This window comes from Hirundo rustica, chromosome 4, assembly GCF_015227805.2.
Source record: "Hirundo rustica isolate bHirRus1 chromosome 4, bHirRus1.pri.v3, whole genome shotgun sequence".
In the NCBI taxonomy this organism is placed as follows: domain Eukaryota; kingdom Metazoa; phylum Chordata; class Aves; order Passeriformes; family Hirundinidae; genus Hirundo; species Hirundo rustica.
Genome location: NC_053453.1, coordinates 9178671 through 9194056, shown reverse-complemented (window position 1 = coordinate 9194056; position 15386 = coordinate 9178671). Strand labels below are relative to the sequence as shown.

Below are 15386 nucleotides of genomic sequence, written 5' to 3'. Positions count from 1 at the left end.
TCTGCATGTACTTTCCGTGTGCCCTTGTGCCAAAAAGGCCAATGGAAGAGCATTACCAGCCTGAGGGAGGCTGATCCTGTCCATCTACTCAGCCCTGGTGAGGCAACATATGCTGTGCTGTGTCCAGTTCTGGGCTCCTCTGTACAAGAGAGGCATGGAGATCTTGGAGCAGGTCCATCAAAGGACAATAAAAGTGATTTCCTCTTATGATGAAAAGTTGAGGGAATTGGGCTTGTCCAGATTTGAGAAGAGATGACTGAGAGAATACCTCACCAATGTCTGTCAGTATCTGAAGAGACAGTGAGAAGAGGATGGATCGAGCTCTGGTCTGTGGTGTCGAACAATTCGACAAGAGCAACAGGCAGAAACTCATGCACAGCAAATTCCACCTGAATATGGGGAAGTTCTATTTTTGTGGGTGACCAAGTTGTAGAACAGATTGCTCAGAGAGAGAGTAAAGTGTGGAGTCTCCTTCACTGGAGATACTGAAAGGCCATCAGAAGAGATGGAAGGAAAGAATGAGCAGTGTGCTTTATCTAAAGTTTCCAGATAGAAGAAACATCTTTTCCGTTTATGCGGATTTCAAAATTATGCAGAAAACTTGAAGTTCCTCAACTAACCATCAAAGGTAACTTGGTACTGTAAAACAAGTTATATAAGGCTTAAAGCACTTCAGTCACTGAGAATGCATTGGAAATCTCATTTTGTCATTACAAGGGACTGCATTATAAAGATCTGGTTATTCACTCCAATGACTCATTAGGACACTAAGGAAGATGTTAATTCCATACATCCCTTCCTAAATTTTGTTGGCATTGTTTGAATTGAACAGTTAAAACTTTATCAAAACTTGTAATTTCTTTTGGAAATCTGCTCAGATAATTTTTTGACCTTTTTTATGAAAAAACCCTGCTATGGTGTAATCAGGATTATTAACAAAAATAATCATGTAGATAAATTCACAAAATGCATATAAAAATTTCTGATTCCTTTTTTACTTTAATCCGTGATCATAACAGATATAGTATCCCTAAGAAAGAACTTTCTGATCAAAATTATAGCAGAAATTGGAATAATTACTACCTTTGGTCAATGCTTTAAATATGTTTTTGCATATTCAGTTGATCCCAGAGAGGTGCAAGGAAAAAAGGATATGTTTGTCGTCTGTGTGTGTGTGTTCTTTCTCTTAGGATTTGCATCACTTCCTATTATATCTATTTTTCAAGCTGTCTTTAATTTGGAATCTTTAGCCAGTGGCAGAAAATTGTACTGGAAGCAAATTACTCAGCTTTGTTCAACAAGAAAACTGCAATATTTAATTTTGGAATTTGATTCAGAACAACTAACCCGAGGGCAGTAGATGCTGCCAATAAAGAGGGAACTGATTTGTCATAGGATATTTGGATGTAGCTATGATATCAGAGTGGGTTTTTTCCCTTATAATGTAAGTAGGTGCATATCCAAAATAATGAGACATTTATGGAAAGGTTATGGCTTCTTTACCTTTCCTCCTTGATAGATCTATATTTGCATACAAAAGGATTCAACAAGGTAATTACAAGAGTCTGGGAAAAAAAAAAAAAAAAAAAAAAAAAAAGTGTACAGTGACACATTAGTTGCTGGTTTTTTGTGGGTTTTGTTGTTGTTGTTGTTGTTTTCCAGAGAATGAAATATGTTGTTAGGAAAACTGGCTTTGCCTCACTCATGCTGCCTTTCTGGTTGCTCCTAAAAACCAGTATACTTTGGCATTGTCTCCACTAGTGAAAACAAAGTGTAAAAATCTATTTCTCAGGCTGCAGGATTTTTCCAAGTATCCACATTTTCTGAAGGTAAGTTGAGTGTCTTCAATATATAATTTTATTTTTATAATTTCACATATCTGGAGTAGCTCCTTTAATCAGTGGAACAATGTCTAGGTTAAGTGTGGTTGCTAGGAGAGGTGAAGAGCATCTCCTAGGATCTGCTTCCTAAATTCTGTTTAACTATTTCTGTGAAAGTTCTTTTTGTGTCTAGGAGAAAAAAAAAAAAAAAATCATGTTATTTTTCTTTTATTCTTTTTCTAACATGTTTAGTTTCCTTTCTTTGGAAATGGCATTTTTCATGTATTGATTTATCATGGGCTTTAAAAATCTATTGTTACACTGATAGTTTCTGAATCATAACAATCTGTATTACTATTTTACAGGAATTTATATAACTTTGCTTTGTGGATGTTTTTGAAAAGGATGCACCTAGCAGAAAGGAAGGTACTCAGCGCAGATATAGTATACTTCACTTTCTCAGACATAAAAGTGATGGGGAAAATGTGTCTGTATAAAGTCAGAGACTTGCATACTGCTTTAAAATATAAAAGAAATCCAAAATAGTCTTAAAACCAACATATAAAAAATGAGATAAGATATATTTTTTTTAGTCTCACAAATGTCCAGAGACAAGGTAGAAGGATCTCCTTTTCTCTCTTTTACTTGCCAAGAAAGAAGGAACTTTTCAGATAATCAAACTAGTCAGAAAGGCACAGGTTATAGAAAAGACAAATAATTGCATTGAGATCAGTGAGAATCCAGTTTCTTCCAGAATATAACAGAGTGTTCAATGAATATGAATGCATTTCTAAAGAGGTAAACACTGAACCAGGCACAGCCAAGGCAATCAGGAGGCTGGTGACTAATACTGTGGATATTGGATGAGCAGCAGGAGGAAACAGCAAGAATCTATAGCATACTCAGCAGGCATTGATGCAAGTTACACACAGGACTAGGAAATCACCCAAACTGACTAATTATCATAAGCAGTATGTTAGCAGGCTTCTGAAAAGAATGTGGACTTTTAGGTATTACAGCTGTGTGAAACATGAAGGCAGGTGTATTATCAGATGTTTAACCCAGCTGATCTCCAGAAGATTTGTGAACTTTCCCAGGCATGCAAAATCGGTCATATTGTTATCACATCACAGTCAGACAGAGCGCAAAGCCAATATGACAGACAAAAAAACCCAAAAACAAAACAATAAACCCACAAACAAACAAACAAACAAACCAATCTTAAGAAATATTAAAAAATATGATATGACAGAAAGAAAGCACACCGAAATGTGTTTTCAGAAAAAAAAGACTTCTGCAATGGATGGCATTAACACACATGCAAACCCCAGACCATTTGGTAACATTAATCTCATCTGATATGACCCATCTAAACATTAGATAAGGGAGATAAAATAAATGCTTTAAATTTTCATTATAATTTTTTGGCTCCTAACCAAAGTAAAAGGACAGGATGATCTGGAATGGCAGATTTAATTAAGAATCTGTGGGATATGCATAACATTCTGGAACAGCAACTGGATTGAAGCAGAAAAATAGTGTATTTAAAACAGCAGAATACAGCTTTGTTTGAAGACCCTGAACCCATTTGCAGATAAGGATAAACAAACTTTTGCATCAACTTCTACACACAGAGTATATTACTTTGAGCCACTAGATTTGGCTAGTCCCCTGTCCATTTGATTCCCTCCCAGTCATAGCTATTAATGCCAGAAAAAATGCACAAAAAGTAAGGCCAACATATAATAGCCTAAAGTAATTACAAATGCCATCACAGGACAAAGTGTTAGGAATTCTTAATGAGAAATACACCCACCAAAGCTTTTCCTAAACAGACAAGCCATTATTCACATACTGCAGCAGTGGATAACACATTTCATTAGAGCTGCAAGCCTGTAAGACTACTGTCATAGGAGGTAGTAATGGCCATTATGGAAAACATATTAATCTGAAAATAAAGTGGGGACAAAGCATGTGTTTCTAGTTATAGATATGAAAGCACACTCTCTACCACAAGGCTTGGACATATCCAGGCATTGTCATCATAGGAAAAAGTCATATTCATTCTAATGCACTGATTTTTAAAGCCTTCTCTCTTGGAACACAATTTACAGTCCAATAATTTTGAGGACTCTCACATGCTAAAGTGAAGATCAGCTGAAGTTTAATTTTAGCTTGCCACATGATCCCACCTGGAAATTCTCTAGATTTATCTGTGTTTAAACAGCATTCCAAAGTAACAGTTTGAATACCAGTCCAAAAAAAAGGGGGTTTTATTCAAGAATATGCAAGGATAAATAAAAAGCCTCTTTTTTGAACCCCCAGCATAATAGTTTAATTTCTAAGTAAGTTATAAATAATTGTAAAATAAAAATTAAGAGTCTTAAGACATTAAGGAGCTACAAAGGGCTCTCTAATATAGAAAGAGGTTATGGCAATCTTGGTTTTGGGTTTTTTTTAGCATTTCAAATAAATGCAGCAAAAGTGAAGTTCTTATAAAGAATTCTTCCAAAGGAACGGCTGTGTTATCATTTGCAGGCAAACTTAGAATAATCTTGATAAAATATGATATATTTGTGAATGGAAGGTCTTGGATTTGGATTCTTATTTCTGTCCTTGAGTATTAATTTCAGCAAGCAACTGGGCTTGAACATAGGAAAAACATATTACTTTTAAAGAGAATCAATCAGTAGAACAGAGTAATAAAGCTGTAAAATCTCTATCAACACTAAGAATTTTTTGGTGCAAGTCCAAGAAAGCCTTTTAGGAACAATATTGTGCCTTGAATCATTGGGATGACCTCTTGAAGCCCCCTTAATATAATTCCTACTACTTAACAGCCCTATATATATTTGAGTACTGAATATTATTGAATTTAGAATAGATCTATTTCACTTGTTTTATTTTCCTTGGATCATGCACACAATTCCAGATCCTAATCATACTGCTAAATGGAAGAGATCACCTGAATTCTCCAGGAAACTGACATTTAAAAGCCCTACTTGGTAAGTCCTGGTTTCAGTTTCATGACAAAGAGGCAACCGTTTAGGATTTAGCAATTCACCTTTACTAATTAACCTTTATTAATGTCTCAACCTGATTTTACTGATTCGAAATGAATATAACTCATGGAAATTGACTTTATTTCAGAGTGGTTTTAAAGTAATCACTAGGTAAAGCAGCCCTTCTTCAGACTTACACCAGACAAGGCTCAGGTCCATTTACCCACACTCCATTTTGGTGGCGGGATCCCTCTGCTTGCTTTCCAGTTTTGACAGTCTTCATTATTAATTGGTTATTTATACAAAATATGTCAGGTAGTACTAAATCAGATTTCCTTCATAACCACATCTTATTAAGAGAGCTAGGTTCCAGAATTCTACTTTTTTTTAATTATTATTATTATTCTGAAATTAAACCATGTATATTTGTCAGATTTTTTGATAGGGTTACTGGCATTCTGATTCCAAGCCCAAATACTCTGACTTCATTGCAACTCGAAGAAGTCACTAAAAGAAGCTTTCTGAAAGTTCCAAGAAGCTTTACGTTAACAGAAATGCATTTAAGAGCTAGGTCAATGAAAGTGATTAATAATATTAAGCCAATAAAATAACTTTTCTGGTGATTACTGAAATATCATTTCAAAGGGATGATATTTTGGTTTTCAGAAGAAATATATGTGCTTCTCAGCTTTTTCATTGTTTCATTTTTCTTAGTTTTTGTTTTGTTTTGTTTTGTTTTGTTTTGTTTTTTTTGTTTTTTTTTTTTTTTAAATTTTAAATAGAACCCATGGGAAAAGCAGGATTTTTTAAAATAAAATTTTAAAAACTTATAATTTTTTTAGAATTATCTTGAGACATAATTTAAGGGCTAATAGCCTTTATTCAAAGTTCATACAGAACTCAGAACAGCACAAACTGTAGACCAGCTACTAGTTTAGCACAGTCTCCCTGGATTATTTACTTTTCTTTTGATGACACTTGACAAGGAAAGTTCAGGTATAGGCTGATTTGTAACACTGTAAATCAATGTTGTTTGTGATACAGATAGAAGAACACAGAACTTGTCCTTTTTTCCCCTCTATTTTTTTTAACTCTGATTGCAAACTTTTTTCTTATTTAAATTCTTTCTGCTTGTTTTTAGGAAAACCAGCTGGATTATACTGGCAAATACCTCAGGAAAACAGGACTAATTGCTCCAATTATTACTGGAGAGCCAGGTGGGAAATTAGAATAAAGAGCCAGTTGGGGATAGACAAAAAATACTTCTCAAAGTTTAGAGAGGAAGCTGATAATACTTATGTTTAAGTATAATGCTGTTGTTGCTTATCTTGACTCAATTTTTGAAGTGTGGGTTTTAAGCATTACCAGTAAGGCTATTCCTCCCTTAAGGGAACTTGTATAAAACAAAGATTTCTTTTTAAAAAAACAAGAGAGGATAAGGACTACTGTCAGTGCACAGGCCTGATTCATTGCTTAAGGATCCCTTGTGTCATAAAACTATATCTGATCTTTTCAATTCTTAAAAACAACCTATGACAGGCTAACTGCAAGTGCTTTCAATACTTGTTTTATATTCCCTTATGTCCTTTTTTCCTCTGTAATGTAGCAGCTGCTCATGTGAGAAATTACCCTTGCTAGCATTTAAATCTAGGTGGCATTGACTAAAATCATGCTGTCCAGTACTGATGGCAGACCCCTGGTAGTACATAATGGTAGAAAGCAAGGTCCTGAATTTATATTAAAGGCAGTTTAAACAAAGTCAGCCTTTTTTTTTATAAAGATAGTAGAGAAGTCTGGCAATTCTTCTTCTTTCAATTAGATATCTTACTGAGAAAGGATCACATTTTAATCAGTAATATTTTATTTCACAAAAAGACCTCTTCTACATGTAAATTAGAAGGGCAATAGGACTATAAAAGCAGGTATTACAGCCACTATTTTTTTTTTATTTTAATAGATTAACAGGTTTATATTGCTCTTGAGGAAAGACAATGAGAATGTGCAGCAATTTCTTTTGCTATGTACATGACATGAACTCAAAACCGAAAAATGCATTTCAACCTCTGTTCAAGTCAGCGTTGGTAACATTTCAGATTGTCTGTATACCTCTTTAAATCCATGGATTAATATCCATTACAATCAAGTCAACAGTCTCTTGTACTTGGTCAGTACAAGACTCCGTTGATTAAAAAACTTACTTGCAAGTCCAGACTTTTTTCAGGTTCTTATACATTTTGGTATATGTTAGGATTAAATGTGCAAAACTCCAGAATCATTTGAGTTGTTGGGAAGGCAACAAACATCAGATAGTATTTGACTTAAATAGATGATGCCTCCTGTGGTTTTGAGCTACAGTCTAAAAAGGCCTTAAAAAATTGGAACAATCCTTGTCCAGAAACATAGAACTATTCTCTGCTAGGGTTAAAGTGACTGCTCCTGACTTGGACATTTATTGCTGATCTATACACTGTTAGTTATATTGTTAGGAGTCAGGAATCATCTTACAGAAGATAAACAATTTCAGTTTAATTCAATTAACTAAATTTAAGAAAAAGAAATATGTGCTAGTTTATGATTTGTAGGTAAATTGAAGACTACTACAGCATGTGAATTCACATTTCCTCTGTCTAATCAGTCACAGCCTGACATAAATATAGAAATGAGCAGTTTTATGCTATATAATGATATTTACAATTTTCTTTGGAAATAACAGTCCTCAGAGTCTTGCTATCCAATACTGTACATGTGGCATTCTAATGTTGCTTCAGTAGTTGAAACAATCCAAAGACAAGAAGCTAAAAAGAGCTAAAAAGAAAGGGAAATTTCCCTGGCACAGAGTTACTGACTTATCTGTTCAAAACAAAACACTCGATGAAGTGTGTGAAATGTGGGTGGCTGATGCTCCTAATGAAAGGTACAGGAGAAATCACTGCTGAAGGACAGAAATGTTTTTACTTCTGTAATTGTCAAACACCTGTGTGGACAACAATTCCCAGAACGCCACTCACACCAGGCAAGCATATTTGCAGTTTGTGTGGTGAACCCTTCAAAAATCTTGTCAACTCTTTCATATCAAAGAGTCAAAGAATGGTTTGGGTTGGAAGGGATCTTTAAAGATTTTCTCCTTCCAACCCCCCCCACCCCCTCCAAGACAGGGACACCTTCCACTAGAGGTTGCTCAATTCCCAACCCAACCTGGCCTTGAACACTTCCAGGGTTAGGGTATTTGTCACTTCTCTGGGAAACCTGACCCAGTGCCTCTCATATTCAATCTAAATCTACTCTCAGATTAAAAAACTTGATCACTGTAGGCCCTGGTAAAAAGATTTTTCCTTTTATTATAAGTATCCTTTATCTATTTCAAGGCCACAACAAGGTCTCCCCAGATTTTTTTCTCCAGGCTTGGACAACCCCAACGGTCTCAGCCTGTCTCCATAGGAGAGGTGTTCTGTCTCTGGTCATTCTAATGCAAGAAAGTTTCTCAGCTGCAGTAAACCTCCTATTTTTAGCCTGGACAAACCAGACATCAAAGTATAGATCTGTGCATATACAAAAGCATTTGCAAATCTCAGTAACTGTATCATAATTATCTGTTAATAATTTCCTTCATCTAACTTTTTTCTCCTGTAATTAGGTCGAATATTAGGGCATTTTTCTCTGAACAGCCTCGTAAGGATTATTAATATTATACTTCTGATATTTCAACCTTCAGATTTAAAAGAAATCAAAATGCTAATTTTTTTAGGTGTGAGATACAGCAAGCCCTGAGCCTGTTCTTGGTCATAGTACAGTGAGTCCTGTGGTTTAAACAGTGTTACTCTAGCCTAGTTAAAGATCAAGTGAAAATGAATTATTTTTTCTGAATTTTAGTTACTTTGAAGAATATGGCGTTGGTTAGCTGAACATCTTCTATCAGCTTGTTTCATGCGTTGTTTAACTCAAGAGTCACTCCTGGGTGCTCCTCTTCAGGAGACAGTGTGAAACAGTTTGCAAGACAATTTGCTCCAGGGTTTATTATGTGCAGAAAGGATGGATGAAAATTTCACTAGAACTGTTCAGAAATCTGTAAAGGAATATCTACAAGTCAAATGATTCCCAGTCAGAGAGTCATGCACCTTTCCAAAATCTTATTAGAATGAGTCCCTAGAATGTTTTAAGGCTTCTGTGGTATTTCAGCTATTTTTCTCATAAATAAAGATTAAACTGCCTTGATTATTGAAATACAGAAATAAGAAATTAAACTATTAAAACTAAATTTCTTAGTTTATAATTTTGGCTGATGAAACACAGCTCAAAAAGGGTCCTTTTTATTTGAGATTTCTCTGAATAGATGAAATTGAACCCATGATACTGTAAAATTTGTCAGTTAAAATAGGATCACATGTTTGAAGCTCATTGTTCTTGCTGTGTTTGTTTTTTATGTTCGGGGTTTTTTTCCCCTTTAATCTATAATTTAGGAAAATTACTAGGATGCAAAAAAAAAGGGGAAAAAAATCCTTCAAGAGTTCACTAAAGGTTATAGTAAATGAGAGCATATCTCTATCATATCATTTTGTAAAAGTTCATTAAGTATATGTGTACATTTAGATTTTGAAATAGTACAATTCTATTCCTTCTGTTGGACTATGGGAATATACCTACTTTACTAGAACATTCTGAAAATTTCTGTTCAGGTTGAATGATCTGTAGAGAGAGACAGTTTCTTAGAGAACTTTGCTTAATTACACTCAAAGTATGAGGCTCAACGGAACACTGGAAAGGTCATAAAGTGAACCTTTGAGGCGTAGCTTAACAGTGAACAGAAGTTTTTGGTATTTGGGACATTGACTCGAGGGTAATTAAAAAAAAAAAAAAAAATCACAAAAAATGCTGCTCTCTTGGAAGATGTGAGTGAGGTGCTACACTGCTCCTGTAGAAAGATTAATTTTCTGACTGAAAATCCTCACAACAATAAGGCAAATCACAGAGGATGACAGAAGCACTGTGAGTACTCATTCACTCAAAAACCCCGACATACTCCTAAGAGTCTTCGCTTGAGATGAACCTCAGTGCTTAAGGATTCAGGAATGATCAAGGAATGATATTTTGCATACATACAGAATCTTCAAAAGGAGAAGATACAACATTTCCATGACAATTTAATTTATATCTATATACATATCTTCTACTAGAAATAATGTCATCTTGTGATAACCTAGCAAATTCAGACTTTTAAAATGTATGGAAATAATTTTCCCCATATATTTTTAAAATGGATAAATGGTTGGTAGGTGGAAAATACTATCTGGAGCCTATTGGCTGAGAAACTTCTTAGCACAGATAGACCAATCATGATGTACAACCGAATCAAGATATTAATCATGTTCTTTTAATTGTTAGTTTCAATCCTTACATGGATGCAATTGGGCTTTTTATAATGTCTGTAATACTCTAACCATGTCAAAAGAAATAATTGAACAAGGTATATTGCACTTTCTGAAACAAATACAGAAGTTGGCTTGCATAACTTAATGGAGATCACAATATGTATAATAAGATTTACTGAAGCTCAAGAAGATGAAGTATTTCATCTGCTCAGGGCAGAATGCCCAGAGTAAGATAACATGCAACAATGCATATCATAAAAATAACTAATACAGTGTCCAAGAACAAAACTCTGATTTTTTTTTAAATATTATTAAGTAGTACAAAAATACAGAATATGAAGAGATAATATATTCAGAGAAACAAAGATTATCATAGACAGAATCACAGTTGTTTATATTGACCATTTGTTTATGTCAGCAAAGGAAATAGTACTGTTTCCAGTATTTACTTATAACTATACTAATATATATTAATAGCACAAAAACTATTCCCAACAAAACATTAACCCAAGTAGGCAAACAATTACAAAATGAGCATTTTTCTCCCTGGAAATTCCACTTCTGTAGATACTTAAATTTTCCTGTCATACCCCCATGAGGTGAACTCAAACCCCATTGCTACAGTTTTGATTCAGCCACCTAGAAACCAATTCTCATTGTCATTTGAGGGTGCTACCTTGCTTTGCCTGCAGCTGCTGGTCTTAAAGATCCTCTAAGTGCCCTGTCATATTTGTTAGGCGTGTGTGAATGACTTGGATGACTAAAACATTTCACATAGCAGCAGATCTGCATGTTCAGTCAACTAAATTTATTCTTCACCATTTTAAAAAGACCAACCCAAAGCTACTTTTTACAGAAGTTATGCCCTAAGAATATATGAAAATGTAAAAAAAAGAGTACCAGTATTGAGAAGTTTTAAATGTAACTCTAATTCATTATTTGCAATTAAGATACAAATTCCAGCTTTGGAAGATCTCTGGAGTTAATGAAAAGTGGGAATGAATATTTGCTTTCATTTAATTTCAGAGCTCATCAGGTCCACAACACAGGTAAGTGAACTACAGAAAAGACATGATTTTAAGATTTTCATTCTCTTTTATTTATCTATTAAAAAAAATGCCACAATAAATCTGTAATACTGAAGTATTTCTCAGTTAATACTGAGTTCCTCTAAATTCTGAAATACTTTCCCAAAAGATTATTATTTTTACATTTTGAAACTCAACTGCTCTTGAATTGTTTTCCAGCTTTTAGTTTAATTTATCCTTTGACATTGACCTTTCCTCTCCAGGCTGACTGCACCAGCATCTCTCAGTGGCAAAAACCACTCAATAAGACCTGTCATTTTATCAGACTAAGAGTTGTAACACTTAGAGTTCTCCAGGTAGCAGAGGTGAATTACATTGTGAGTGAAAATTAGGGAATTGCAGCTCTTGACTTATTTCCAAATTTTGAAGACAAGAAGAAAGGTAAGTTTGAAAAGGAAATTTCAGAACAAATGTTATATACTTGTCTTTCAAAATGTTTCAAAAGTGTTTTGGGTATTGCTTGGTTTTTATTATTTGGGTTTGTTTGGGTTTTGGGGTAAATTAATAATATCAATTTAAAAAAATGAAAATACTTTGTATTTGTAGGCTCTGAAATTTAGAATCCAAGACATAAGCTAAGGAGCAACTTATGATGAACAAAATAATGAAAAGATGTGTTTTTACAATTATAAATCTGTATAAAACTCATCATGATCAAATAAAATTGAAAAATTTCTGACTTCCCATTTCCATCCCATCATTTCTCTCTTAAAAAACAGATTTTATTTTTTTTTAATGCTTAAATATATTATTAAGAAATTGGATTTTGATAGGAAGATTATCAAAGTATTTGATCTTTGAGATTTGATAAAGCAGATTATTAAGTATTTTTAATGACTACTATGTATGGAAATATTTAATAAAATACATATACACGGGTAAGAATTCTTGCTTTGGAAAAGAGAACTTTACAGATCTACTTGTAAATTCTAATTGGCTTCTTCAGCTCTGTAGAACTGAAGACTGCTTTTAGAGATTTTTAGAAACCTGAAAAAATGTTGATTTTTTTTTAATTACTAAACTTAAGATCAATTTATCAATTATATGAATAAATTTCAATTTATTAATTGATACTCAAAGCTGTATTGAAATGCATCTAAATTACAAAGATCTTATTTTATAATAAAATTAAGGTCATGATAATTAAGTTTTATATTTGAGGTCAACATAAACATGCACTTGAAAGAATACACCTTGTACGTAAAGGGAAATGGAATTTTCATAACATGTCCTTCAGCACCAAGCACTTCATTTTCATGCAGTTTTCCATTACTACATATGAAAAAGATAATCACATTCCCTATGAAATTTTGAAAGTCATTCTGTCAGGCAGTTTCCAGCTCCAATATTACAATGTCTTCTTTCTCAGCCCCACGTTAATACCAAAACAAAATCACTCAGGATTTCCCAGTCCAATAAATGTTTCATTACAGTGCATCTGTATTAAGGGCAGCAGTCAAGCCTGCTCAACTAATATTTTTATTTAAAATTAATGTTTTATGTAAACACTAATATTAATGCTAGCTTTATGAAGTAAATATTCTGAAATGTTATGAAAATAGACTCTGACAGGCATTAGATATATTCTTTGAATCCACTGAGTATTGAGTCAGATCCATACTTTGTACTTCGTATTTGAAAAGCAATGAATATCAGAAGACAGAAGTTATTATATATTAGTCATTGTAATCTAACTATTTAATTACTTTAAATAAACAGGTGAGACATCATTCTCATTTAAACTGAATACTCATTACATTGGCGTTCTGTGTAAAGGGCCCCCAGAGAAAATGAAGGTCAGGATTTTAATCTACAATACAAAGAGAGCATAGACTAATTTTTCATGTCATAGCAAGTAAAATAAATAGGCACATCCATCCTACAAACATGGGGTACCACTGTAGAGCTGTTTGTATTTCTTTTTACCTTCTGAATCGGTTACTCCTACTCCCGACTGCTTTACTGGTTCTTGTCCATTCTGGCTCATCTTCCCTCTGTTAAAAGATATGGTGGTTGTTGTCAATAAAACAATAGAAAGGTGAGAGCTAAAACACTGATACAGCCAAGGAGGCTTGTTCTTTAAAGAATATTGTCTTTTTCTCTTTTGAAGGCAACTGCAATCACATCTTGCTAATTCTGTACATTCTTACAGAATGGGTCCACCAGATGCTGTCTGCTACATGCCCCACGTCAGTCTGGGGCTGCATATCTTCTCACTTTATCTTGTTATAGTCAACAGTGAAATATATAATAAGCATTCACACACACACAAAAATATATTTGGTCTACAATACCATTACTTTAAAGGTAAGGCATACTTGTGGTTGTTATCTTCTTAAATGATTGCTTTTCTTTACAATTTAGACTTAGCATAAGAAACAATTCTGAAATCTTAACATTAATCTTAATGTTGAGTGGAATAAATCATGCTCTAGAGTTCCCTATTTTCCTGCATTTTATGTAGAAAGAACCTGCATTAGAATCCTGATGTCTATTTTTACACAATGAAAGGTAAAATATAAGCTATCTTTAAATATACTTGTTGCAAGCTCTAAGGCATGATTATAATCACTCTCAAACATTTCTGGTTTTAGTTTTCTCTTTGCCTTAAAACTGACTGCTGTGATAGACAATATAAGGCATTGTCTTCAGTTGCATGTGATTCCTTGGGGGATGAAAGGTCAGCACTGTCCTTTTCTATGTGTGAGCCAGCTTCATGTCTGAAGTTGTCTAAATTCACAGGGAACTAAAAATTAGTATGAAATCACTAAATATAAATCATCATGGTTTTTCAAGTGATTTTATATTCAGTTTTAACTGAAAGCTCTTTTTTTTCTTCCTCTGTAGCTTTATAAATCACTACAAATATGATACAAGAATTATTTGCCCCAGGAGTTATATTCCTTATACATCATTCAATTGTTTTTCACCATTGTATTTAAAATTAATTTTATTTTACAGAAAATGTACTGCTATAAAGAATTATACATTACAAGGGCATAGAGAATATGGTCTTTATCAGAGATAAGAACATGAGTAGCTTTCAGGAATATTACAACTGGATAATAGGAGTATTAAAAAAAAAAATCCAAATTAGAAGGACTTTACAAGATATATTCAGATTTATGTAACATTATAATTATTAATTTCCCTTGATGGTTATAGTTACTTGATATTGGCAAGTATTCTAATTAGTTACCTCATCAAACAATTTCCATGGTGTCACTATTTAATTATTTTATTCTGCTTCGAGACTAATTGATTCTATGGTTAAAAGCACTTGGACTAAAACAAAGAGTTTAAAATTCAACATATCCAACAATTTCAATTGATAGACCAGAAACTTAGACTAAGCAGAGCTTATACCAAAAATGTTTTTAAATGACAAGATACTTAAAAATATTCACCCTACTTAATACTTCCCATTCAAATTGTAAGCTGTGCTCTTAGGGATTTGCTGAATTAGAGTACAAGGTCAGAGTCCCTGAAGTCCTTATCAAGCCAGTGTGAATGCAAATTATGACTAGAATTTCAATTATACATATATTCAAATAAATAAGATTTTTTATACAGAATTCAAAATGGAAACAGTTATCTATTTTAAACATTCTCTCCATGAATGATCTGATGGTAAACAGTTATTTTGCCATTTATTTTCCTTTTGCTATGTAAAGCCCTGGGGACTGACATGAAAAATGAAATATGTCCTGTCTGTATAAATTTCCTGTGTAATTTTAAAGACTCTGTCTAGTATCAGCATATAAATAACTTGAAAGTGTCATAATAAAAATAAATAGTGTAGCCTTATAAAAAAATGAGACATGGATATATTTTATTGAATTAAGTATAATTCATGAAAACAAATTACTTTAAGAGAAAATCTGAAGCTGTGGAGACTTCCTCATGCTTTTCAGTAGCAGTGGAGCTGATCTCAGGCTTAAGAGATCAATGAGTCTTTCAGCCAAATAGAAAGTAACTGTAGATACTGTCACATTGCTTCTCAATACATGGTAAATGATATTATTTGGACTCAAATTTGGCATGCGTGAACTGAAAATTTCTATTGAGAGCTCCATCATGTGTTATTGTGCACAAAGATTTTATGCATCT

General features: G+C 33.5%; 1 protein-coding gene across 8 annotated transcripts in view; it reads right to left on the bottom strand.

Moving 5' to 3' along the window:
• PCLO (piccolo presynaptic cytomatrix protein) overlaps positions 1–15386 on the bottom strand; it is a 326032-nt gene that overhangs the window by 29973 nt on the left and 280673 nt on the right. For all 8 annotated transcript variants that reach the window (XM_040061464.2, XM_040061465.2, XM_040061471.2 and 5 more), the window contains exon 23: positions 13203–13270. In XM_040061464.2, coding sequence (XP_039917398.1) covers positions 13203–13270 — 68 coding nt within the window. The remainder of the gene's footprint in view (positions 1–13202; positions 13271–15386) is intronic.